At 49.6% G+C, this 27,432-nt stretch overlaps 1 protein-coding gene across 3 annotated transcripts; it reads left to right on the top strand.

The window, feature by feature from the left end:
- Nucleotides 1–734: 734 nt before the first annotated feature.
- BPHL (biphenyl hydrolase like) lies at nt 735–27,432 on the top strand. 3 transcript variants are annotated; one of them, XM_030881531.2, is made up of 7 exons: nt 735–882; nt 6,567–6,670; nt 9,004–9,170; nt 10,492–10,645; nt 15,230–15,361; nt 18,248–18,371; nt 27,084–27,432. In XM_030881531.2, the coding sequence occupies exons 1-7, from the start codon at nt 770–772 to the stop codon at nt 27,169–27,171; spliced, it is 882 nt and encodes a 293-aa protein (XP_030737391.1). In that variant the 5' UTR covers nt 735–769; the 3' UTR covers nt 27,172–27,432. The 3 variants fall into 3 exon arrangements, with proteins under 3 accessions (XP_030737391.1, XP_030737390.1, XP_030737392.1); XM_030881530.2 differs by lacking the exon at nt 27,084–27,432 and adding an exon at nt 18,845–27,077; XM_030881532.2 differs by lacking the exon at nt 18,248–18,371.

Raw genomic sequence — 27,432 nt, 5'->3', positions numbered from 1 at the left:
ATCGTTGTGCTGTCATCAGCACCATCCTCTCCAGAGCTCCTTTCTTCTTGCAAAACTGAGTCTCTGACCCATTAGACACTAATTCCCCCTCCCCCAGCCCCTGATACCCACAGTCCTACTTTCCGTCTCTGAACCTCCCGTGAGTAACGCTGGGAAGCGGAGCGCAGGTACCCGAGGCCTTGCTTGTCTGCAGGATAGAACGGAAGCTCTAATTTAATTTTCGCGGCCCCCCCCCCCGCACCACTCTCCACGCCCTCGTCGACACTCATTAATTTCTGGGATTTCTGAGGACGCGGATCCTAGTGGGTGTGAGGCGGTGGGAAGAAAATAAACCAACCCCATCATCCCAGTCAGCAGCCAGGCCGGGGGCCCCGGGCCCACTCCTCCGTGAGGGCGAGACGCCGGTCACCGCTGAGCCAGAGCTGGCACCCAGGGAAGACGCTCTGTGCCGGCGCCTCCGGGGATCGCGAGCCCAGTTCCTGTCAGGGACCAGCGAGAAGCCAAGGGGTTCCGGCCATGAGCCTAGACCGGTCGCCGAGCGGCGACGGCTGCCTGTGGGCCCGGCGCATGCGTGATCGGGGCGGTTGGGCAGGTGCGGGCTCAGTGCTGCCAGGAGACCCGGCGCACGCGCGCCTCCGGCGCGGCGGGGAGCGCTCAGGGATGCCAGGGGCCCGGCGCATGCGTGCTCGGGGCGGCGCGGTGGGGCGGGCTCAGGGTGGCCGGGAGACCCGACGCATGCGCGCTTCCGGCGCGAGCGCGACCAGTGACCATGGTGGCGGCGGCGGCGCAGGCCCTCTCGGGCGCGCGGCGGCTGCGGCTCTTCCTCTCCACGCTGAAGCCCGGGGTCCACGTTCCCCAGGCTGAGCCCGTGGCTGCGTTCAGGTAATGGCGTCGCTCCCCTTCGGGAGCCCCCGCGTCGTTGTCCGCGCGCTCGGGGCGGCGTGAGGGGAGCCGCTGGCCAGGGGCCGGGCTGAGGACACGCATGGTCATGGCCTCCCCGGCCCCTTGCCCTTTAACCCGTGACCCGAGCGCGGGCGGCGGGGCGGTGCGCTGGGCCGAAGTGCGGCGCCGGGCCGAGGTGCGGCGCCGGGAGCGGCGAGGGTCCGGCGGTGGGAGACCCTCGCTCCCGGCCCGCGTTCCGCGCAGCCCTTCACGCCTGCGGGCAGTGCTCGCGCGCGCTCCTGTCAGGCCAGCCTGGCAGTGCCTGCGCCCCATCAGCTCTCGGAGTCGCGGGCCCCAAGGCCCTGGGTCTCCTTCGCCCCGCTTGCCCGCCTCGAGCTTTAATGTTCAGAAGAATCACCTCGGGAAGCGGGGAGATGGCTCCCCGAGATGCTGAGGGCACAGGTTGTGGAGACGCCCAGGAATCTGCCTTTCTGTCTTGTGACATGCCCTCCCGCACAGGCTTTGTCTCTGACCCACAGTCTTAAAAGTGGGTGCTGTCGGTCTCAAGGGAGAGTGCGCAGGATATGCGGTTGGAGCAGCGTGAAGCTTGATTTACTTTATTTCCTGCGTACCTGCGCGCACACACACACACACACCCCACACCCCCCCACACACACACACACCCCTGGTGCTGGGTCAGTTCCACTCATGACTAGGAAGGTACCTGGCCTTCAGAACCTCACCTGTTGGGAAGCTTCTCATTTGGAAGGAGAAAGGAGAGATCTGACCATGCAGCTCTGTAAGTCAACGTTGAAAAATGCCTATTTATCCAGTGTCCCATTTGCAGAAAGCGATTGAAATGGGGTTCCTGTGATGGCGCCAGTATCGGTTACGATAAGTTATTAAATGATTGCAAGAAGGCCCCGTCCACTTAGCAGTGCAAATCGTTCATCCTAAAATATCTCTGAAAAACAGGTTTCTCTGGATTTTCAACTGCCGTTTTATAAATGCAGTTGCAAATTGATATGATCTGTGATGGGGAAAACAAGCAGTGGTGTTGGTTAATCCGGAAACAAGAAGGCAGTCCAGTGTTAAGTAGGCAAAAGCACTCCTGTAAGATCTTTGCTTCAGAACAGCAGGTGCCTAACCTACAATTGAGTTGCATTCCAAAACCTTCCCTGTAAGTCTGCTGTTTGGAACTCTGACTCTTTGTATTTCATAATCTGCAAAGTGGTTTATCCCAGGGCCTGGGCAGGAAAGCCTTTTCCACCTGAAATTGTGTGTTACGTGCATTTACAATATTAATAACTTTACAGAACCTAACAGCCTGCCTGAAGAGAGATGTTTTCCAGTCCAACCTGGGGATGCTCTGTCTGAGCATCAGAGACCCGCCTTCCCCTGGCGCCTGCCCTCACCTTCTGTCCAGCAGTCAGGGTGAATGTGGCCCCGGTGCCTAGCCCCGCTGGGGACTCTGTTCAGCCGGGAGGTTACAGAAGAAGCACCAACAGGAGCAAGTTACTTACCCTCTCTAAGCCTCGTGCCCTGCAGAATTGTTCTGAGGGTTTGAGACAATGAGCGTAAAAGGCCTGGGACATAATAGGAGTTAAGTAATTAGTAGTTACAATTAATAATGATACAAATATGAATATCTAAATAATAATACAGTGTATAGAAGATGTAAAAATAAGTCCTCCAAATTCATGTTAATCCAAGCCCTGGGCATCGCTAATGCTTTATTGTAGCTAATGGTTACTTTGGAAAAAATGTACAAAAGAAATAGCTGAACATACAAGGTACAGAGAATATGGAGGACTTATTAGGTGGCCCCCATTTTAATTCCTAAGCAAAGTGTGACATTCCAGGTGTCGACATTCAGGCGCTCATTTTGGCTTTGCAAGTTACCAGCAGAGTGACTGGGGCCAGTTACCTAAGCTCTATTCCTCAGCGGTAAAATTAGGTTGAGTCTAATGTGCATCACACAGCAAAATGAATGAGATAAGTAAGCTCTTATCAGAGGCCATTATCTAGTTTAACAATTAAACTGTATGTTAGTTCTAGTTTAATTCTTTGCCCCAGATGGTTACATTCTTGCCTGCTCCCACAGGGATCTCTCCCTCCTGACGGGAGGGGGCAGCTCAGCCCCCTCATCAGGAAGTACTTGCTGTTGTATTGCTCCTGACCCCCTTCCCTTCCACAAACTTGCTTGTCCGGCCTCCCAAAAGGAGGGATTCCAGGACAAAAGTGAGGCAGGATCTGGGCTCTTCTGGCTGAGCATGCCTTCCTGCAGGCTGTTTTTAAAAAAGGAGACAGGATTTTTCTCTCCTCTAAGAAATTAACTCAATACAAACTTTCTCAACCTCGGTTGTCTATTGGAGTCTCTTGGAGAACTTAAAAACTACAGATGCCTGGGTACCAGCCCAGAGGTTTTGATTTAACGCAGCTTGGGCATCTGGAGATTTGAAGGTTTGCCAGATGATTCAAATCTAAGTTTGAGTCCCACTGGTATAGTGGGGGCAGGAAATGCTGTCATAAAAGGGGCCGAGCGTGTAGCTGTGTAGGTGTTGCTGCGGGTGTGGTGAACGTGTTGTCTGCTGCGCGCACCCCAGTGTCTCCTCATACTTGGCAAAGTGTGTAGTACTGCTGGTTGCAGATTGAACTGTCTTCCCTGCCGCCTCCCAGGCAACATGGAGCACCCAGCCCAAAGTAGGGGTTCAGGATATACGTGAACGAGTGAATAATATTTCAGAGTTTCGGTGTTTTAGAAAGCACATGCCACGGCTCTACCCCAGAATTACTGAGTGGGTCTCCCAGGATTGTCCCAGGCAGGTGTTTTGTTTTTTTTTTTTTTGCGGTACACAGGCCTCTCACTGTTGTGGCCTCTCCTGTCGCGGAGCACAGGCTCTGGACGCGCAGGCTCAGCGGCCACGGCCCACGGGCCCAGCCTCTCCGCGGCATGTGGGATCTTCCCGGACCGGGGCACGAACCCGTGTCCCCTGCATCGGCAGGCGTACTCTCAACCACTGCACCACGAGGGAAGCCCCAGGCAGGTGTATTTTTAACTCCACAGGTGATTGTAATGAACACATCTGCTTAAGAACACCTGGGTTAGAGAAGTGATTAATGGGAGGGAGAAATTGATAGCCCAAGAGAAAGGGGTTCATTTTTCTTTAAGTTTTCTATCTATCCTTTTTCCTACCTGAGAGTTTGGAAAATTTGGTGTCTTGAATGGGGTTCAAAGTGATGAGCCCATGTCAGGGCCATTCCAAGGCCTGGGCTCTGCAGCCTGCTTTTGTCTCAGCGCTCTTTTAACAATGTTATCGGAGGCCTGACTCATCTGAGAGCCCTTTGATAAGCTGGAGGGAAAATGCAACACTCCTTTCAAGTATATTTATGTGGAAGATCATTCAATAACTATTATTTTTTCAAATAAAACTTTTTTCTTATGTTTGAAATTGATTTGCTTTTGTACACGAACAGTTTTCTGTCCTGTTTCCCCAACCTGGGGATGGATGCAAGGTTTTGGGAGCCTCCAGTAACCCCAGGGGTAGACTGGTGGATAATGGCAGTTCCCTCAGGTGTGACGACAGACAAGGTGTTGGTGACAGAACGCCAGGCACATTTCCTGCCCGATAGCCTGGCTGCAAACCCCTTCCCCACTTGGCCCCAACCTTTGCTCCCTCTCCGCCCCCGTGCTCTTGCCAGGCTGAGCTTGCCCGGTCCCCACGTGTGTCCCCAACCCCTGGGCCTTTGGTCATGCCATTTCTTCTTGTACAAGCACCCTCCCCATCACATTCTTTCTTCAGAGTTGTACCCATCTTGGAAGTTCATCTCAGATGCTGCTTTTTCAGTCTGTTCCAGGTACCTCCACCCAAGCCTGATAGAATCTCTCCATCTCTCTGAAGCCACCTTCAAAGTCCTCCGCCCTAGTAACCCTTCCCTGCCATTGAGCTCCCATCACGCCCAATTCTAGACTGCCAGGTTTTATCTCTATCTTCTTAGGCAGCCAGAAGAATGTGGGATGGGGATAATTAGAAGAAAAGAAATTTGGAATGGGGAATCAAAACACCAATATGGCAGAGCACAGAGGGAAGTCCAAGGCCTTTGGCTGGAGAGACTTCGGACTGGCCACGAAAGGGAAGCCCGTGTGAGCCCGGCCCTGGAGGGGTACAGGCCTGAGAGCCAGCAGCCCCTGGGTGTGAAACCCAGTGGCTCAGACCTCGAGAGAGATGGGGGGGGCCTCATTATACATGACGTCTTCACGGTGCAAAATGCCTCTTCAAGCATGTCCTTCACACTGCTGGGAAGGGGGCCTCTCGAGAACCTGGAGGGCACGAGGAGTGATAGAGGTGCACAGTCTCCCTTAGCTGAGCTGAGCGAGCGCTGGGCACCTGTGTCTGTCTGGGGAGCTGCCTCGTTTCCTGTGCTGAACGCAGGCGTCTGACAGCTTCTCCCCTCCCTGAGGGTGTGCAGACGACGCTTCCTCTTGCCGATGAATGGATGTAAACCATGTTTCCTGAAATGACTCTGTCAGTGGAGCCTTATTCGCCTTTATCTTGATTCTGGAGCTGTGCGAGGAGCAGGATGTTACTCACAAGTAACAGCAGGGTCTGTGCGACACGACCATGGCTCAGTGCTGCTATTATTGCTCCTCCCGTAATATTTCTGAGGATGACGAGCTCGTATCAGTAGTTATGTCAGGCCTTACTACCGCTCAGGTCTGTCACATTTTTCCAGAAGTTGTGTGTTGAGACTCGATGTGCCTGTATCTGGCACATTTGTCCCAGCATCTGTCCTGGCACGCCTTTCCGTCCCTTCCGCGTGTCCCGCAGCCATCTGGGGAGTTGATGGGAGGCTCCTAGGGCCTGATGCAGGGCCCTGTATGTGCCGTGTTGGTGTGCACCCTCACGTTGCCATCCTGGAGCTTCCGCGAGAGCAGTTGAGGACGCTGCCCAGGGCAGAGCCCCTGGGGTGGCACACGGTTAGATGCTGCAGCGTGGGAGGTCTTGGGCCAGGGAGGGCTGGCGTGGGGAGGGCTTTGATACGGACCTGCCTATCTAATAGTCAACGCAGAAACATTTCAACATCTTAAAACCAGTCTGGCCACATTGGTGCAGACGGGCATTCCTGACCAGGGGGCCCTCATGTGGCTGGCTGGATAATGGAGAGGCCAGATGCCTACAGGACAGCCTCGGGATCAGGGCCTTCCCCCTGGACCCTGAGACCAGCCTCATCCTTGGGAACGCCACCAATGCAGCTTAAGGTCCGGCTGCCTCCTCTGGACCTGCTGAGGCCTAGACGAGTGGCTCCAGGGTCTGTGCTGGTGCCCACCTGGCATTCCACGGCGGGGGCTCCCACATCAGCCTGCACCTTGGCACCCCAGCGTGGGCCTGTAGGGTGGCCTGTGTGGCCATTGACTTCAGCAGGCCTCTCGGTGCCTCTGTGGGGTAAGCCCTGAGCTGGTGCTGTAGGATGTTCAAACATGGAGACGCAGCCCAGATCTGCAGTGTGGTGGGGAGGAGACACACGGGTCCCTTTTTAGGTCTGGAAGACTGAAGCATGTATCAGGATAATCCGAGGGACCTGGGGAGGGCGCTGCAGGCGATTCGCGTATAAAAGCCTGGCTCTGTCCTCACATTTGTGCTGCTCAGTAGTTTTCCTCTGGGGATGGGGCTTTTCTCTTCCAGCTCCTCTGTGACCTCCGCCAAAGTGGCTGTGAACGGCGTCCACCTGCACTACCTGCGGACTGGAGGTGGAGAGCACGCGGTCCTGCTGCTCCCAGGAATGTTGGGTCTGGAGGTTTTTACCGAATGCTCTGCATGCTGTGTCATCTGTGCTGCGTTCACAATCCCAGATGCCCAGGCTTGATGATTAACTTTAGTGCTTTGCTGAGATGCTTTAAGTAATACTTGCTACAGTCAGTTTTAGGTGATGTAGAAAGATACCTTTCTACTTTATGCAGTTTTTATTCCTTTAAATACCCAGTTTTCTCCCATGCAAGTCCAACACTGTGTAGTTGCTTACAACTTAGGGGGATGACGGGTCAAGGAAAGCATTGTGGGAAGAAGGGATGGGTGAAGGAAGGAGATGAGTGGGTGACCAGCAGCCCAGTTTGCCTGGAATTGAGGGGTTCCAGGATGTGAGAGTTCTGCTGCTCAAAGTTGGACTGATTGCCCTGTTGTACTTGACTATATGTTCAGCTAAGATCAGAGCTAAGAACAAAACTGGGCTTAAAGACTTTTTGAAGGTCGGAATTAGTTTGGCGTGAACGGAGCGTGGTAAAGCCAGGTGGGTTGCGATCTCCTCTTATAGATGAGTAGTTTAGATGTAGAAAGTTCGGGGTGGGGGAGAATTTCCAGTGATCCCAGGGCATCTCAAATTTGGTTTTAAGGGTTTTAGTATTGTTTTATTTTTAATTTAGTTAAGTAATCCCAGTATATACTTATTTCCTTATGATTTGCTTCCTTCTCTTAAAAGTAAAATGCTAAAATTTTTCAGTCACATGATGGTTCAGCTCGATGTAGCCTCAGCTGATAGTGGCACTGTTGTAGCTATTGAGGCGTCTCTGTCCAGATAGTATTTAGTATCTTTTTCCCTTGAGCTGTTGTGATGGAGGACCATATTTACTCCAATGGCTGACGTAGAGCTAAAGCAATGAACAGTTTGCCATTGTTTCAGTATTGCTGTCATTATCCAGGTATAAAAAGCTTTTGGCAATTTAGTTTTTGCTTGTGTAAAACATTAACCTGATTCAAAAATCGAACAGCAAGTTTCTCCCCTAAACTACTGTCCCCCAGCACGCAGTTCCCGTACCCATGGGCAACCAGTGTTGATGTGTTTCTGTCTCAGGTATCATATATCGGTAACTATTCCTTAAAGTCATTTCATTAAGGTTTTAGTATTCAAATGGTCTTTGCACTGGTCTTCAAATGTATACCTGTGTGCCAGGTATTATTGTTTCTGCAATTGGTCTTTAGTTACACTGTTGCCTTTTCCCACCTTCTCACCTCCTGCCCCTCTTTCAGCACAGTTCCCTGGAAGACCCTCCAGTTCAGTGATCATGAGAGAAGCTTGAGATGTCAGAGCAGTAGACGTGTGCTGGAAATCCAGTTACGTTTTCAGCTTGGGTTTTCTGGGTGATTTACCTGAGGCTGAGGAAGGTATATCTTGTCAGGAAGAGTGACATCATCATCCTTGATGACATTAAATGATCCTGCAGCATTGAAAGACATTTTCTAATAATTGCCCGTTTATTAAGCGAGATGTTTAGTATCCATTTGTGACCTGAGCTGTGAGTCCCCAGAAATCAAGCAGAGCTTAGAAATGAGATGCTGACTTGCCCTTGGACTGGGCTCCTTGGGAGTCTGGCCTTCCACACTGTGTGGACCACACAAGACACGCCTGCCTGTGCACACGGTGGCCGTGACCGTGTGGGCAGGCTGGGGGCTGCCGGTCAGGCGCCGCCGGCCTGAGAACGTGGCTCTACTTGCTAACACACTGGTTCATACAGTTGTCATGAAACAAACTAACTTGATTTCTTCCCTCCACACCCTTCCCTCCCCCCTCATTTCAGTGTTTTAGTTTAATTTTCTGGTTTCTAGTTATAACCATAAAATAAAACCTTCAGGGCTATTCACATTAGCTTAGTAAAAGACATCTGGGATTTTAGAATTCTGCTTTGAATGACTAGGATCAAATCTCATTAATGTGTCTACACATATTATTAAGAGCTCTCTCATTTGTAACAGTCATTTTTTAAAAAAAGAAAGAAAAAATAACCCAGAAGCATGTTGTATCAGTAAGTTTATTTCTATGCAGTTTCATGATTTTTTTTTTTTTTAATAAAAAGCACGAATAAGCTGAAGACAGATCAAACGTGCTGAAATGATACAGGACCAAATGAAAAATCAGGGCCTCTGTCCTTCTCATAGTAGCCACTAGGGGGAGGTGGGGGGTAGGTCTGAACTCCAGCAGGAAAGGAAGCTGCTTTGCTGGTTACAGCTGAGGTCTAACTTTGAGTAGAAACTATAGTTACTTTAAGTTTGTAGTTGTTTCTGCTTCTGATGTAGTGTGCTTGAGACAATGAAAGCATTTACTGGAGTGTAACCAAGTGACTGCTTTTAGGAAGTGGAGAGACTGATTTTGGACCTCAGATTGAGAACCTGAATAAGAAGCTCTTCACGGTGGTTGCCTGGGATCCCCGAGGGTACGGACATTCCAGACCCCCAGATCGAGATTACCCAGTAGAATTTTTTGAAAGGGATGCAAAAGATGCTGTTGATTTGATGAAGGTGGGTCTCTTAGGCAAGAGCCCAGAGGAGGAGGGTGGCTGGGCCTGTCTTCATTTATTTTGTTTTTGTTTGTTGTTTCTTCAAGGGTAATACCACGTTACTCCTATAGAGAATTCAGGGTTCAAATGGGTATAAAGAGGAAAACAGATATATCAAACAATCTAACTATTTAGAGGTACTGCTACCAAGACTTTGAGGCTCTACCTTTCTGGGCAATCTTATTACATGTATAAGCACACAGTTCTGTATGGATGGCATCCTACTATACCTAATGATTTTCCAGCTTACTGTTCATTGAACAGTTGATCAAGGAGTTACTTCCATGCCAATAAATACAAATTTACTTCAGTTTTATAATAGGCACTTAGTATTCTGTTGTATGGATACACTGTGTCTTAACCCCCCTCTCCTGATGGTAGCTAAATCATCTCTAAGTTGCCTTGTGTGTGTGTGTGTGCGCGTGTGCGTGTGTGCGTGCATGCAATTATACACGGAAGTGCGGTGAACATTGTGTTGTGCATGGAAGTTGTGGCGCTCATGTTTTGCTATTGCAGACAGTGCTGGTGTGGACTTCCTGGACCTGTCCTGGTACATGTGTGTGAGAGCTCCGTGCACATTTAGGAGATGACTTGCTGAGTGGCGGGAGATGCAGATATTCATTCTACAAGATAGTGCCAAAGTATTATCCACAGTAGTCACACCAATTTAGAGTCCCATCAGCAGGTGTCTTGGACTGATACTCGTTACTTCTTTAAATTTCCCCAGTCATTCGGTGTTTACTTCTCGCCAGCATCTCTGAGATGCTCATCTTCCCTGTCAAACACATTCTTGGAGCCTGGCTGATCACCCGAAGATCAGTGTAACCACCATCATTCTTTCCCGGCCTTCCTGTAGCCAGTTCTTCCCATAGTTGCAGTCAGTGGCTTTACCAGATGCAGCGACTGTCCTGTTTCCCTCTCTGATCTGCATACCTGTCCTCAAAGTCTTCGCTCAGACCTGCACGGACGCACACACGTTGTCACGTCCAAGTACAGCTGATCTCCACTGTTTCTGGTTCCTTGAGACTTTATCCAACCAGAAGATGTAGTCCCCTCATCATTCAAAACAGTACTATGTACTTAGTTTTTATGACCATCATATTTGCACCACAACTAATTGAGAGAAGCATTTATGTTGTCAAATGGTGGACTCTAGGATTTTTCTTTAATGGCCAGTTGACACTCCACACACCACAGCTGTGTCGATTCTGATACTTGAGGATGATCAAGCTCTCTCCGCGGCGAGGAGCCATGACCTGTGCATTTCGTGGTATTTGTCACAGATGCTGAAGTTTAAGAAGGTCTCTTTGCTGGGGTGGAGTGATGGTGGGATAACAGCCCTCATTGCAGCTGCAAGATACCCGTCCTACATCAACAAGATGGTGATCTGGGGGGCCAACGCCTACGTGACCGACCAGGACGAGGAGATTTATCGGGGTAAGTCCCTCCACCTGGAGAGCAGCCTCCCCTCCCCCGACCTTTCTCAGGCCTTGTTTTGATGTGAGTTGACAAATCATGTCTCATCCGTTTCCTCGGCTGTAATGTGGGAAGGTGGTGAGTTCTCAGGAGAGTAATGCAATTTAACTAGTCTGTATTTTCAAGTTTCCTATTTCCAGAAGTGACACTTTATATGAGTCAGGAAAAGGCTAATAAGTAAAGTTCGTATTTACATTTCCTGCTGTGATAGTGACCCTCAAGGAAGGAGGGGGTTGACATGAAGTGTTATTTACAGGCTCATTTCAAGTAGTGAGTGTGGAAGGGAACATTGTATTCAAACGTGAACCCGCATACTTTGATAAAGAATCGTTGTGCTAGTCACACTTTTTAAGGTTGTCCTTCAAGCTTATCTCTGAGGATTTTTAGAGACGGGGAACAGGGGCTGGCAGAGTGCAGCCCGTGGGCAGACCTGGCCCACTGCCTGTTGGTGTCAAGCTGAGGCTCTGGTAGAGGGGACCAGCGCTGTGACTGCTGGGGACCCAGAGGGGTGCTTGCCTCCAGCCTGGGCTTGCTACCCAGGCCTGTACTGGGGGCCTCCTCGCCCACCAGGCGTTCCAGCTGTGGCAACTCAGGAGTCGTGGCGCCCCCAGCAAGCTGCCCAGATTGAGAGCACTGGGCTCGCGGGACGAGAGGAGGGCGCACTGAGGTCTGGGGGCCCCTGGGGCGAAAGTGCAACTGACTGAGGCTTCCCCCACTTTCCTGGCTCCAGCCTTCGGCCCCTCTGTTTCTCTTCAGGAGGCGACAGCAGGTGTGTGGGTGATGACGCCCGGCCCCGCCGTGGCTTCCCTCCTGCGTCGCCACTGCTCCTGAGGCTCCATTGCCCCAATTTGTCAGCGTGTTTTCTTAACAGAACTAAGAAACAAAACCCTCCTCGGGAAGGCCTCCTCACCGAGGCGGACATCCCGTCGTTTACTTCTGCTCCTTCTTAAATGTGTTATAAGGTAATACACTTTAAAATATGTATTTTAGCATATATCTTATATAATAGGATATATACTATAAAACAATGTGTATTTATAAAACAAATATTTTATATACTTAATTTTATATAAATAACGCATACATGTGTAGCATCTCTATAAATTAAATGTCGAACATATAATAGATAATATTTTTATTTTGATTATTTCATAGCTGAAGTTTTAGTTTAACTGTATAATATTTGACCCATATAAGGCAACACCTGCGACGTGAATGGACCCACCAAGGAGCACAAGGTCAGTCACTGCTGGCCCGCGCGCTGCTTCCAGCCTGAGTTGTCCATCCATGTGCCGTCTTGAAGACACTATCGTCACATACATTCATATCCCTAAACGACACATAATTTAGTTTTATTTGTTTTTGAGCTAAACAGGGTGCCTTCATACTATATGGCATTTTCTGTGACTCACTTTTTACACATAGTTTTCTTAGAACGCCGTTTCTGAGGTTCGTTCGTGACGTTGCTGTGTGGCGTTCTGTTGGGCACACCTGTTGCACTTTATCCTCCCTCTCTTTCCTCCTAGTGTTGCTGTGAGCATCCTTGTGTGCGTGCTCGGCGTGTGAGCAGACCTCCCTGGGGAGGATGCCCGTGCTGGGGCGGCTGCGCCGTGCTTGCAGATGTGCCCTTTCAGGTGACAGATCATTTTCCAGCAAAAGAAGCTTACACTTCCACCACCTTAGCTTAGACCCTCAACAGGAACTTGGAACTATCAGAGCTCTTAATTCTGGCCAAATGGGTGTAAGATGGTATTTTATCGGAGGTCTTAATTTGCATTTTCCTGTTACTAATGAAATTGAGAATCTTTTCATGTGTTTATGCACCACTGGGGTTTCTTCTTTTGCATTTTACCTATTTGTGTCTTTTTACTGGTTTTTAAATTTTTATTGTGTAATATATGATACATGTAAATAACACAGTATGTTTCACAGGTGTATGTTAGGAAGTGTAACAACAGAACCAGCACCCAGGAGACCCCACCCAACTCAAGCATAGAGCACTTCTGATATGAGCACAATGTTATTGATGTGCAGTGTTACTTTGTTTTTTGGTTTTTAGTAACCTGATTACTAACTCCTTGCTGGTTAGTCATTGTGTTAGTAGTTGTGCTACCAGTGTGTGACTTGTCTTTTTGCTTTCTTTCTGGACAGAACTATTTAATTTTCGTGTGAGGAAATGGTACAATGTTTTATTTTCTCATTGCCTTGGTGAGTTTTTAGTTGAGGCATAAATGACCTGTAACGTTGAGCTGCTCTTACGTTTGCCGACGCGTCTGTCAGCTCTTTGCTCACCTTTCTTCCTTCCCCCTCACATGTCCATTCTAAGGCCGTCTCTCTTCTCCCTGAAATTGTTCTTCAGAAGTTCTTTAAGGGCAGGTCCGGTAATAGTCAACTCGCTCTTACTTAAAAATGTTTACTTCACGCGCACTCTTGAAACACGGTTTGGCTATAAGTACAGAAATAGAAGTGGAAGCGCATCTTCTCTGCTGTTCTGGCGTCTTCTGCCTTCCGTACCTGCTGTGTGGGTCTGACTGTCCTTCCTTTGAAGTGATATGTCTGATCTCTGGCCCTTTTTCAGATTTTCTCTTTTTCTTTGGTACACTTCTGTTTTACTACCCCGTGTTGGATTTCTTTTTGTTTATCCTATTTGGGCTACATTTAACTTTTGTCTGGATTCTTTTATCAGTTCTGAGACACACTGTCACCTGCTGATTCCCTCTGACAGTAAGTCCCCTTCCCCCCCCTTCCCCCTCTTGTCCCTCCTCCCTCTCCTCCTTTGGGGACTGACTGAACTTTGTAGACTGAGCATTTCCATCTCCCCGTTTCTATTCATCTCTGTGTCTCTGTGTGTAGGGCTCTGCATAATTTCTTAAGCTTTCTCTTCTAATTTTCTAGTTGTTTCGTTATCTTTACAAAGATTCTGATTGCCTTGTGGTCTTCTTTTTTTTTTTTTTTTTTTTTTTTGCAGTACACAGGCCTCTCACTGCTGTGGCCTCTCCTGTTGCGGAGCACAGGCTCCGGACGCGCAGGCTCAGCGGCCATGGCTCACGGGCCCAACCGCTCCGCGGCATGTGGAATCTTCCCGGACCGGGTCACGAACCCGCGTCCCCTGCATCGGCAGGCGGACTCTCAACCACTGCGCCACCAGGGAAGCCCGCCTTGTGATCTTTGATGAGGAGTGGATATTTGCTTACTCTTAATCTGAAAACAAACAAAAAAGACAGTGAGCATAAGTTGAGAACACTTTCCTTCAGAGAGGATGTCCATTTGCTCCTCTTGGGAACTATGGATGGTACCAGGTTGGGACCATTTCCATCTCAGGTTCAGCTGTGTCCTCCCTCCGCCAGCCAACAGTCACCTTCCCCTGAAGCAACCCTGCCTTTGAGTGGTCTTACCACTCTTTGCTCTGTTTTCAGGGTTCTCTTACACACAGACACACACACACACACACACGCATACACACACACACACGCATACACACACACACACACATACACACTCTAGTTTCCATCAATTACTGCAAACTCCAGCAGTGCAACAAAAATTATATATTGTGAAAGAGCTAGTTGTTCCACTGCAAGAGGGCCTTCCCGAGGATGTGGTCTGCTACACAGCCAAGGGCAGAGCCATCTCTGGGGCATTTCTCACGGGCCGTCTTCATGCCGTCGTGCCAGCCCCTCTCTCCTCTTCCTTCTTCCCAGGTCTCCTGCCACCTCTTCATTTTCTGGCTTCTTCTCTGCATCTCCCCACCAACCCCGCCCTTGACCCCATCTGGAGTCTTCTCAGTTTTGTGCAGAGCAGTTCAGCGTCCTCAGCCTCTGGACTCAACCCTGGGCGTCCGTCTGCGGGTTCAGAAGAGTGAGCAAGTGAAAGGCAGGCACTGTCTCTATCAGGGTCAGCCTGCCTCAGACGGCAGTTCACTTTAAAGGTGGCTTTTAGCCGTTATTTCCTTTCTTAACAGAGAATCATCTGTAATATAGTTTGTAGTTAGTAGTTACACCCATGTGCCTTCAGTGGCAGAAATTAGAATGAATGATGTGTGTGCATTTCTCAACGTACATAAATGCAGTTCAGAAAAAACTCCTGTTATAAATAATGTCATTTTCACTTAGATGACCCTAATTAGGGGAATGTCTGCTTTTATCTTATACCTTTAACAGAAAGCATTAATTTTAGATCAATTTCATTCACTTGGTAAGAATCTACTGGTCCCTCTTTTGTGCCTGAGGGCCACAGTGGGGGACAAAACAAAGCAAAACCCCCCACACAGAGCTCACATCTTGGTGGGGACCCAGCACTTGGCCCTCACCACGGACACAGAAGCCACTGAAAGTGACCAGCCCTGAGCAGAGTGATGGAGGGCAGGGTCGGGGAAGGCCTGGCCGACCTGGATGAAGCCAGCGTGAGCCACATGGAGACTGGGGGAACACTGCCAGCTGGCAGGACAGCCAGTGCCGCAGCTCTGAGTGCACTGCGCTTGCAGTATTTACAGATGAGCTCTAGTCTGAGACTAAACCCATTCTTGCCCACACATCTGTCTTTCAGGTATCCGAGACGTGTCTAAATGGAGTGAGAGAACAAGAGAGCCTCTGGAAGCCCTCTATGGGTTCGACTACTTGGCCAGAACCTGTGAAAAGTGGGTGGATGGCATAAAGCAGTTTAAGCATCTTCCAGATGGTAGGTTACGTGAGCTATTCAACGGTCCCTTTGCTCATTAGAGAGGCTGCTTGAGTCCCCCAGATGCTCGAGGATTCCTCGGGGATTAACGCGCTCGCCCACTGTCCTTCCACAGTGGTGTGTGAACAGAGGGTGCTGGTGATCGTGTACAATGCGAGTTCTTGTGTGATAGACCCGCCTTGCACCAGAGACAGACCATGCGCACAAAGGGTCACATTGTTGAGTCTCTCGTAGCAGACTGTTCTTTTTCCTCCGAATCCTTTGTGTGTATGATGGCAAAATCATTCTCCAGAAGCCCAGATACTCTTCACTTTCTAATTCCAGGATGGGTAATTAGAAAACAGACACCAGATTTTCTCTTTCACATTTAGAGGTGCACCCCACTACATCTTCTGTTACTAGGACAGAAAAGGAGGGATTCTCTGTCATGACCTTCAGCCCCAGAAGAATTAGTATGAGGAAGAAAGTATTCAGTCCTTTCCCAAGTTCCGAGCTAAGTTGTGTCACTTTAGCTGTGACAGATGTCTTCCTGTCTTTATCTGAAAAATTAACATGGTTTCCAATAACAGGAAGAATTGACATCCTGAAGAGAAATTCTGAATTAAAGTCTATTTTTTATAGCTATTTACATTTGTAGTCTCTCACTTTTCTAATTGCTAAAAGAATCGAGACTAGGTAAGATCTAATCTTGAAGCACATTCAGTTACAAAATTGTTGTGATTCAGGTACCAGTTTGGTCTATTCAGTAATCATTTCCAGAATGAGTCATCTGTCAAAACTTTCATAATGAGAAGGACATTTGGAAATGTTACTTTTTTGGTTTAAGTTCAAAATAGCAAGTATATCCTGTTCAAATGCAGTATCCACCCATAGAAACAGGTCCTTGAAATGTATTTCAGGAGAATGAAAAGACAACTACAGACTGGGAGAAAATATTTGCTAAAGGACTTGTATCCAAATGTACAAAAAACTCCTAAAACTGAACAATAAGAAAACAACCCGAATAAAAGACGGGCCAGACAACAACGAGATCCCACTGTACACCTCTTAGAGTAGCCACACAGAGGAATTTTAGGACAGTGAAAATGCTCTGTATAATATCATCATTGCATCCACGTCATTATGCATTTGTTCAGACCCACCAAATGTGTCCACCAAGACTGTGTGCCCGGGGAATACCCCGGACTCAGGGAGGTGGTGGGGCGTCCGTGCAGGTTCATCTGTTGTAAGAAGTGTCTGACGGGGTATCGACGATGGAGGAGGTTGTGCGTGTGTGGGGTTAGGGGTACGTGGGAGCTCTCTGCCTCCCACTCAGTCCTGCTGTAACCCTGAAACTCTAAAAAATGCAGTGTATTAAAGAGGGAAAGTGAGGGAGAAAGTGTCATGACACAGAGAATCTGGAAATGTATGAATCGTCTACGGCAAGGCTGTTAACAAACTTATCTCCCCTCAGTACTGATTCCTCTGACAGGAGCCCTTGTCTTGTACGCGAGGCTATGGCTGCTCAGTTCAGTTTCGGGATTGAGCGCCAGATCTGGAGTCAGGCCCGGGGGTGGAGTCTGGCTTTGCCACGTGGCTGCCGTTTGAGTGGGTTCAGGCAGGTCGCTTAGCCTCTCTGAGCAGCAGTTCCGGGTCTGTGAACTGGAGATACTGGGAACTACCCCAGGAAGCTGCTGGGAGGATGATATACGTGAGGTGAGGTGTTTTTATACATACACACGTGTATATAAGGTAGGTGAGGTTTTGTATACTATGTGAGGTTACATACGTGACGTTTTATATATATATTCCACGTGAGGTTGTACATGTGAGGCTTCACGTGTATACTCACACGTGAGGTTCCGTACGCGCGGCTTTGGTAAAGTACCAGCTCCAGGGTGAGTGCTCAGGAAAAGGTTAACCGCTACTACTGTAAAAGTACTTGAGTTACGAGCAGTTGTGCTACTGTACGAGTTAAAGCCTGGACCTCCTGTGGCTCACGGGTGCCGAGTCACTGGGACGGCTCCTGACACGCGGGGTGGGCTCGGGAACACTGGCGTTAATCGCCACGGGGCTGCTCAGTGGCGGGTGCGGCCCCCCCAGGGCCAGCAGGCAGTGACCCCCACCCAAGAGGAGGGAGGAGCCACTGCCTGGACAGCACCCAGGGACCCCGGCTTTCTCAGGGCAGCTGGGGAGGACAGGGCTAGCTCTGGGGTGCCTGCTGGGAGCAGGGCACCGCCTCTTAGCGGTACAGCCACCCCGGGGATGTATGATTGTCCCTGACCAACCGAGAGAGGCCAAAAAACTCATGGAGTTAGGGCACCCCCAAGATTTCCCCAGCAGGAAATGGCAGGACAGGAAGTGGAACCTGACTTGTGCCATGTGAGCCTTAGAAATGCTGCCACACATCAGGGTGAGAGCCTCTGTCAGGGGTGTTGGGGCGGGACGGATGGACAGCAGCTTCTGCACAGCTGCAGTTGTATCTTCACCGTGAGGGACACAGGCTTGAGGGCCAGAGGGCCCCACTGAAGACACTATTTCACGGGAGGAGCTTTTCAGGTAGCAAGCGCCTACCATCGTTTGGCAGACAGCGAACGGCCCCACGTAATATAGAGACTTGTAGGGGTTTTGTTTGTTTTAACTACTGTTTTCATGAATTATGAATTTAAATCAGGCAAGAGTGCTTGTTCACTGGTAGAGCTTAAAAGAAAAAAGCCAGGAGAGAAACAGAAAAGGAAACCCAAAGAATGTCAGAGCTGGAAGGCACTCAGACCCCGACTGATCCAGGCCAGTCTCGTAGAGACAGATGCTAAGGGCGGGGGGTGGGGGTGGGGGAGGTTTGTCCGCGCTCTGCGCCTCCCCACCCCTAGGAGGGTCACGGGAAAACAGAGTCTCCGTGTCTTTCAGGTAACATCTGTCGGCACCTGCTGCCCCTGGTTCAGTGCCCCACCCTAATCGTGCACGGTGAGAAGGACCCTCTGGTCCCGAGCTTCCATGCCGACTTCATACACAAACACGTGAAGGGGTCACGGTGAGTCCAGCGTGAGCCAGCACTCTGCCCTGGGGGCTTGGGAGGTAACCGGGAGAAGCTCTAGGAAGAGAAGAAGCATGAGGGTTGGGTTTTTCAGGTGCATCCCGCCCGAGAGGAGGGATTTTTGTCCCGTGTGAACCAACAGTCCTGCTGTATTTAGGGAACAGGGGGCCAAGGAGCCCTGGCATCCGAGGGCAGGAGCTCTGAGGGCTGCAGCACATCAGCCTAAACAGTCACCTATCATTTGGGAACTTTCGTTATAAAAGCACTACTCACCCAGTAAAGAAGGTTTGTAAAATCAAAAGAAGAAAGCAATCGCCGTTGCTTACCATCCATTTAAATACCTCCATTAATAGCAGTTTTGTGCACTACTCCTTTCTAGTTCTTTTAACATAGATACAGTCATATTCAACTCTGATTCCTGCTTTTTTCCCCAGTTAAAATTATGTTGTAAACTTTTCGTGTTATTTCAGCCTTAAATATGTACACATCAGAGGAGAACCTGTTATTCAGAATCACAAAACAGCAGCGTCTGCCAAGCCAGCTGTGTTGGTGGCCCATTCGATTAAATGGCAGAGACACATTCCTTGTCTGTGTAGCCCCGTTTCTGCCAGCCAGCCTGGGGACGCCAGAGAACCTAATAAGACATGTCAGCAGAAATTCTGTTCTTCAATCCCATTTGTTTTTATATGGAACAGAGATTTATAATTTAAATACTTTGGCTGACACGGGAGCCAGCTTCTGCTGGTGCTTATATCAAGATGAAAATTCCACGTTGAGCAAGCTCAGAATTTCCTTGATATGCAGTGATGCACATCCTGAAGGAGAAAATGGGATGTGACCAGGAGCTGGTGGGCTGGCTTTGTTTTTTTTAAGCAAACCTACTGGAAAGTAAACACCCAAGTGAGCCTTGATCCCTTCAGAGACTGTATATGAATTCCAGAGCTGCTGTCATTAGTCAGGACGTCTTTGGAATTGTACAGAATTCTTTGGAAATTGGCGTTGTTAGTGACCTAAGAACACCCTCCCACCCCCCCGCCCCCGCCCTGACCCTCCATGAGCCGATTCCGATGCCCTGCAGGCCAGCCCTGCCTGGTAGGTCAGCAGTGGTCCCTGAGCTGAGAGTCCCCACGGTCCAGCAGGGAGAGTAGAAACAGCTCCTCTACCTCCTAATCATACTAGTTATTCCGTGATCGATTTTAACAAATGTCTCAGAGAATTTTTAAATGTGGGAGACACGCTTCTTATTCTGCAGTAAAACAGCATTCCTACAATTCCTGTCTAATTCCTGTGTCCAAAGAGCATTTTATATTTAAAAGGCATTTCACATATGATTACATACTTCACAACAACCTTATGGGAAAAGATTTTGTCCCAATTTACAGATGAGAAAATCAAGGCTGAGACGTGTTAAGTAATCTTCCAAGGTTGCATGGCTAGTAAACGACAAATCCTGGGGTTTTTTCCTCCTAATACAGTGCGTTCCCCCACAGCACAGCTGCCTCTCATAAACATACTCTTATTTTAATATGATGGTAAGATGCCTGTGTTATATGCTTGCTGACCTGGTTAATTGTCTTCTAACTTCAGAAATGACAGGTTTTTGCACAGTGAGTCTCATGATAAATGCAGTGTGTCCCTTAGAGAGCCAGATTCAGTAAAAGTCTGCAGGAAAGTTTAATTTAGGAATTCTGCTCCAGACCCATCTCCTAGCAACAGGATACATCAATATGGGAGAAGAATATTCCCTTGCCATTCAGATGTTAATGGTTTTAGTACACTCTCTTATGGAAGGTCATTTTCTTAGAGCAGGATTCTTTGGAAAAAATGAGTTGAGAGTAAAGTGTTACACTTGCTCCCTTCCTCTGCCAGAAGAGCCCTTTATGTTGGGCGTGAACCTAAAACACGGTGGTTAATTCTGGACCCACAAAAAGAGGGTCGATTCCTTGAGCACCAAGGTCGCCCTCCGACTGTGCACAGGCCTCTCACCTCAGGGGGGCAACTCCGAGTGCAGGTGCTTCCGACGAACTTGGGGTTTCATTTCCCTGCCAGGTACATTTATGATTAAAGAATTAAAGGCACAAGTGTGTCGCTCAAAGATTGTACTACAAATAGATAATCAGGTGTGAAACGAATGCCTTTCTCTCCTGGAAGGGGGCCGAGCGCAGGGTGGGTGCTCAGCAGGCCCACTTCCTGCCTGTGACAATTGTCTCTCTCTGTTCTTTTTGCTGGAGAAGAACCGCAGCATCTCCTGGAGACAGAGACCTCAGAGATCACTCAAGTTCAGTGATCTTAGATTTTGTTTTTAGGCAGTTGAGCCCTTCCTCCTAACAAACTCTTCTGCAGAAGTCCCAGATACAAAGCATAAGATAGTGGTCGCTGTGATTTTCCCCCGCTCGGCCAGCCTTCCCTCCTAGATCGCACAGCACTGACACCGCCGCCTGCCTGTCTAGCCAGCCTCTGCTTGAGCGCCTCCAGTTGCCGAGCACGCCTGGTCCTCGGGGCCACCCAGCTTGCTGTCACAGTTGGCGCCGAGCAGAGCCTGCGCCCTTCGGACCCTTCGGGGCTGGCGTGGACGGGCCCCTGGAAGCAGAAGGGCTGATCTGGCTCAGGAGAGGGTGGGGCTTCACGGAGGGTGTGACCACCGCGCTGCAGTGGAGACACGGGGTGCTCGCCGTGCGTGGTCGTCAGCTCCGGCTGCTGTGACAAAGACCGCACACTGGGCGGCTGAAACTACGGACATTGAGGCCCTCACAGTCTAGAGGCTGGACGTCCAAGATCAGGGTGGCAAGGGGTTGGTCTGTCCTGAGGCCTTTCTCCTTGGTGTGCAGGTGCCACGTTCTCCCTGTGTCCTCACACGGTCGTCGCTCTGTGTGGGCATCTGTGTCCTGATCTCTTCTCATAAGGACACCCATCAGATTAGATTAGGGCCCACCTGTGTGACCTCACTTTAACATAATACCTCTTTAAAGACCTGATATCCAAGCACGGTCACACTGAGGTACTGGGGTTAGGACTTCAACATGCGAATTGGGAGGCGCGGCTCAGCCCACAACAGTACGTTTCTGAGGAGGTTCTCAGATCTCAGAAATTGGGGGCCCAAGCAGAGATCAGGATCTGGGTTCAGACCCGGCTACGCGTGACCAGCCCCTTGCCCCTTCCCTGCCTGGCCAGGGCCACCCAGCCTCCGGGCACAGCTTGGCTGTCTCTTTCTGCTCCTCCACTTACTCACTGTTCTGAGGCCACGCGGCCCCTTACTGGCACCTTACTAGCAGCAGCGAGCAGGCCATCCTCTGTCCCGGACGCGGTCTAGTTCGGCCTCAAAGCACTTGGTACACGGTGAAAGGAAGAATGCGAGCATTGCACGGCCACATCTGTGGGTGGCAGGGGTCCCTGAGTGGTGACTCAGGCCCGGAAAGTGTGTTGTGGAGTCCACCTGCAGGTTCTGGGGCCAGAGAACAGACCCGGAAGGAAGGACGAGGGCCGGAGTCCACGTGTGCAGAGAGGTGGGGCCTTGGGCTCTGTGTGGGCCAGAGGGGAGGGGTGGGAAACGGAGTCGCGCCTGGAGACCAGAGTCAGGGTTTGGGGGCCCTGAGCAGCATTCGCAGCCGCGGTGGCTACAGCACAGCAGGGGCTCAGATGGACCGTGGGGCGGGGGGGGCGGTGCTGGTGATGGATCGTGCCCGTAAGCAGGTGGACGTGTTTCTGTACCTCTTTCCTGTGTGTCACATGGGGATGGTGATGCCTGTCATCTCAGATAACTTTCTGAGGAATGAATGGGGATGTATGTGCACGTTCAGACGAATAAGAATTCGGCACACGGTAGCTGCCTTCATGGATGGAATGCTGGTGTGGGTGTAGGTGGTCTGGGGCCCAGGAGACAGCAGGGTAGAGCTCGATGGGCAGTCAGGCACATTGCCCTCGGTCAGCTGTACCTGTGCACACACACGTATTTATATATCGTATACATGTGTGGACATGTAATATATCTATAGTGAGAGAGGATTGATTTACTATGGGAGTAAGGCATTGGCTTCTGCAGCTACAGAGGCTGAGAAGTCCAAGATCTGCAGTCAGCAGCTGGAGGCCCAGGAGAGCTCATGCTGTGGTTCAGTCTGACTCTGAAGACCAAAGAACCAGAAAGAGCTGATGTTGCAGTGCGAGTCTGAAGGCAGGAAAAAGCCAGTGCCCCAGTTTGAAGACAGGCAGGAGGAGTTCCTCTTGCTCAGGAGAGGGCCAGCCGTTTGTGCTATTCGGGCCGTCAACTGATTGGATGAGGCCCACCCACGTGGGGAGGGCAGTCTGCTGTGCTCAGTCTGCTGATTCAGATGTGACTCTCATCCTGAAACACCCTCACACACACACCCAGAATCATGTCTGACCAAAGGCACCTGTGGCTCAGCCAAGTTGACACGTAAACCCAGCCCTGGCGGAGGGCAGCTGGCAGGAGCTGTCCTCAGAGGTCTTGGCCTGGCGGTGGGAGCGCTAAGGGTGCCTGGGTTCCCCAGGTCGTGGGTCAGGTGCTGGCCTCTGTCTGATCACAGGAGGGAGGAGGGGCCTCGCTCTGCAGCTTCCTGGCCTTGTCCAGTCTGCCCAGCGGTGGGAAGATGGCCCCAGACCTCCAAGGTGAGCAGGGGGGTGGCGTGCCCCTGCGGGCGCGAAGTAAAACGGTCTTGTGCTGGCAGCAGGTTCGTTCCGGTTCCGTGGAGAGGGGGTCCGGCAGACACCGAAGGAAGGGGGACGCACCCCCCTCAGCTGCCCGGATGACCCTTCCCACCCCCTCCTCAGCTGCTGTTTCTAGTTCCTCCTCTCTGACTGCAGGCAGCTCAAGAACCGCTTTAGGGCCAGGTTCCAGGATTAACTCCAAACAGGACCAGCCTCATCCTTACAAAGCCGGGTCCTGGTGTCTCACAGTGGGGGGAAGGGAGGGGCTCATCCTTTCTAGACAAATCTCACCCATGACATTTTCTAAAATCGTTTTTTTAACACCTTTATTGGAGTATAATTGCTTTACAATGGTGTGTTAGTTTCTGCTGTATAACAAAGTGAATCAGCTATACATACACGTATATCCCCATATCCCCTCCCTCTTGCGTCTCCCTCTCACCCTCCCTATTCCACCCCTCTAGGTGGTCACAGAGCACCAAGCTGATCTCCCTGTGCTATGCGGCTGCTTCCCACTAGCTATCTGTTTTACATTTGATAGTGTAAATATGTCCATGCCACTCTCTCACTTCGTCCCAGCTTTCCTTTCCCCCTGCTGTGTCCTCAAGTTCGTTCTCTACGTTTGCATCTTTATTCCTGTCCTGCCCCTAGGTTCATGAGAACCATTTTTATTTTAGATTCCATATATATGCGTTAGCATACGGTATTTGTTTTTCTCTTTCTGACTGACTTCACTCTGTATGACAGACTCTAGGTCCATCCACCTCACTACAAATAACTCAATTTTGTTTCTCTTTATGGCTGAGTAATATTCCATTGTGTATATGTGCCACATCTTCTTTATCCACTCATCTGTCGATGGACACTTAGGTTGCTTCCATGTCCTGGCTATTGTAAATAGAGCTGCAATGAACATTGTGGTACATGACTCTTTTTGAATTACGGTTTTCTCAGGGTCTATGCCCAGTAGTGGGATTGCTGGGTCGTATGGTAGTTCTATTTTTAGCTTTTTAAGGAACCTCCATACTGTTCTCCATAGTGGCTGTATCAATTTACATTCCCACCAACAGTGCAAGAGGGCTCCCTTTTCTCCACACCCTCTCCAGCATTTATTGTTTGTAGATTTTTTGATGATAGCCATTCTGACTGGTGTGAGGTGATACCTCATTGTAGTTTGATTTGCATTTCTCTAATGATCAGTGATGTTGAGCATCCTTTCATGTGTTTGTTGGCCATCTGTATATCTTCTTTGGAGAAATGTCTGTTTAGGTCTTCTGCCCATTTTTGGATTGGATGGTTTGTTTTTTGATATTGAGCTGTATGAGCTGCTTGTATATTTTGGAGATTAATCCTTTGTCAGTTGCTTCGTTTGCAAATATTTTCTCCCATTCTGAGAGTTGTCTTTTCGTCTTGTTTATGGTTTCCTTTGCTCTGCAAAAGCTTTTAAGTTTCATTAGGTCCCATTTATTTCCATTTCTCTAGGAGGTGGTTCAAAAAGGATCTTGCTGTGATTTATGCCATAGAGTGTCCTACCTACGTTTTCCTCTAAGAGTTTTATAGTGTCTGGCCTTACATTTAGGTCTAAAATCTCTTTAAGGTAAGAATTTTCCAATTGCGGTCGATTGTGGTCGCCAGCAAACGTAAATAAATTGTCTCCAAGTTGGAACATTTTGTTGATACGCTGTACATAACTGGAACCTTCATAACGACTTTCTTACATTGTGAAGCACAATACAGATAGAATAATGGACGAATAGCAAACGTGTATTAAGTGTCTACTGTGCGCCCAGAGATAATTTCATCTTCAGAATAACCCTCTGGGGTGGACACTGTTACTGTCCCCACTTTCCAGGTGAGCAGCTGCGGTTCAGGGAGATGCTGTCGCTTGCTGGTAAAGAGCCTACGTTGGTCAGACTGGGTTGTCTTGCCCCCATAATAGCCAGCGCCTTCAGCCTGTTTCTCCTTCGCCCACTCGCATGTAGGGAGCATCGTCCAAGGACTGTCCAGGAGAGGTGGAGGGAGACTAGAGGGACTTGAATTCCTCAAAAGGTCTAGAGTCACATTTCTTTTTCTAAAGGTGCTAAATGCAGTGAGGAACCTGCCCCAGCAAATAGGATCTAGCACCTACCCCCGAGGGGCCCGTCCTCTCCAGCTGAGCCGTGTGTCTGGCAGTGGGGAATTTCCTACTCGTTTTCCTGGAAAGTGTGGTTGTTTGAACACCACTCTCCAGGAGCGCGTGATTTGATCCTTTGTTAAGTGGGTGAGAGTCTGGGTCAGCAGCAGTGGCCACGCTGCCTTGGCAGCCCCGTATTTACACCCGTCCGGGGCAGTGCTGCCCCAAGAGGAGCACATGTCAGGGATAGTGACCTCTGTATCAGACCTCAGGGAAGGCTGTGTTGAGGACCCCGAAATGACCCCAACAGCTATCAAGGAGCAGAGCTGTCTTATTCATACCCTCATTTATCCATCTGTCTGTCCGTCCCTCTGTCTGCCCATCCTCAGTCCAGTGCAGTTCTGAATGTAGATGCCTCGGAGCAGGGCTCCCCTATTTTTAACGAGGGGCCCAGTTGTTATTTCCCGAGACTGAGATTACTACTGGGAGAACACAGACAGCACTGAGGCTAAAAGACGGGATCGCAGCTGCTGTCTCTCCTTCCTTCTTGGGCGTCTGAACAAATAATGGGAGTGGGTTGGCTCCCCACACAGGAGGACTTGCAGGTTTGGCAGGGTGGGTCTCTGTTTCAGAGTCCAGCTTGGTCCACGTTGGAAGGTGCAGGGTATCCCAGACATGCCCTTCTGTGACTGCCAGCATCCTCGGCAGTTGGTTCTTTTCTGTCTCCTGAGAACAGAGGCCGTGACTGTCCCTGTGAGCCCCGTCCCTCTGGAGGGCAGCTGGTCCCTTCTCTGGGGTGGTGCAGCTCATACTTCTTTTCTGAATAGCATTAACGTTGACTTGGAAATGCCCTGGTTATTGTTAATGGCGTTATTAACCTTCCCCAGGGCCTCAGAAAGATGCCAGCAACAGATCCTTCTTTCAAGCCAGTGATCTTGATAGTCTGGGTTCCCTCACACCCCCGCAGTCCCCGTGTGGTTGTTTGCAGGAGGCCCAGCATCGCACAGGGACAGCTCTGTTCCAAGCTCCCTCTTGCCATGCGTCCTCCCTCATGTTCACTGAGGTCCCTAGAGCTCTCAGTTCCCCACCCCGTGGAAAGCACAGAGAAGCAGGAAATGCAGTAACGGGCAGTTTGCCCCAGTGTAGTCCTTTTAACGTCTAACTATTGTGGACAGAACAAGTCAGACTTGTGCTTATATCCTAGAACCTTTAATTTGTTTAAAACTTATTGTCTGCACTTTTATAGCCAATAAATAGAATGTGTAACTCAGAAGTCTGCCTTTATTAAAGAAACTGCAGACCAGCCACATTTGACCAAAGCCCTGTTGAAAGGAAGAAGCCTCCCGAGGATGGTGAGGTGTCTTGACAGCTGCACAACCAAGGGCGGGTGGCTAATGCAGGTTCCTGCTACCCTCACAAGCTTCAGGAACATTTACTTACCCTTCGTCTGGTGGCTTGTGTGCAGACCTGCTCAATCCTCCAAAATGACGGGGTGATTTGGAACCTTGAACAACAGGCCTACGGGGGCTGTGAATTCTGGTTTGGGTTTTCCCACTACATAGATATTCCAAGAGGTTCCAATCCAGTGGATTCTGCACACTTCCTCTTTTTATCATCTTTCCAACCCTCTCTCTCAAAACCAATGTTATTAAAAAGATTTTTTTTCTTAGGTAACCACCAATTACATCTCCCACTCTGTCAGGTTTGCAGTCAAACTATTTCTTACCTGATTCAATTCCAAGCACAGTGTGTGTGCTCTGTCACTGTTATGTCTCTCTTCTGGGACCATTCATAAGATGTACCTTACACTTTCTTCCTAATAGAGGTGATGGAAAAAAAACCAGGGCAGTTTCTCACTTGAGGTTTTCAGGAAACAATAGGGAGGGTAACAGGTTTTTAGGTGATGTGCCGCTAACCATAATCTTTTTTTTTAGGTTGCATCTGATGCCAGAGGGCAAGCACAACCTGCATTTACGTTTTGCAGGTGAATTCAACAAGTTAGCGGAAGACTTCCTGCAGTGACAGTGTCCCCGAGGACATGTGACCTGTGAATCCCGAGCCTGGGGCTTGAGCCTGGTGCTGCCTTGGAAACCCACCTGCGGGTCACCCCCCAGTTCACCTGCCTTTCCAGGCTCCCCGCACCTCCCCACAAACGGCTCCTAATCCAACAGCAATGATAAGCATCCTCTAGCTTTCATAGCTACAAAAATTAAACCTGATTTTTCAGTGTTGTTAATTTCTACCATTGTCTTAAAAAATAAATTGCTATCATGATTTACTTTA

Source organism: Globicephala melas, chromosome 11 (assembly GCF_963455315.2).
Source record: "Globicephala melas chromosome 11, mGloMel1.2, whole genome shotgun sequence".
In the NCBI taxonomy this organism is placed as follows: domain Eukaryota; kingdom Metazoa; phylum Chordata; class Mammalia; order Artiodactyla; family Delphinidae; genus Globicephala; species Globicephala melas.
The sequence above is the reverse complement of the archived record's forward strand: the minus strand, read 5'-3'. Positions and strand labels throughout refer to the sequence as shown.

Excerpts from the sequence above, each read along its gene's own strand:
- BPHL (XM_030881530.2), top strand. The coding sequence starts at position 770 with ATGGTGGCGGCGGCGGCGCAGGCCCTCTCGGGCGCGCGGCGGCTGCGG. Across the intron at positions 9,171-10,491 it reads ATGCTGTTGATTTGATGAAG|ATGCTGAAGTTTAAGAAGGT; the intron begins GTGGGTCTCTTA and ends TATTTGTCACAG. Across the intron at positions 15,362-18,247 it reads GTTTAAGCATCTTCCAGATG|GTAACATCTGTCGGCACCTG; the intron begins GTAGGTTACGTG and ends CGTGTCTTTCAG.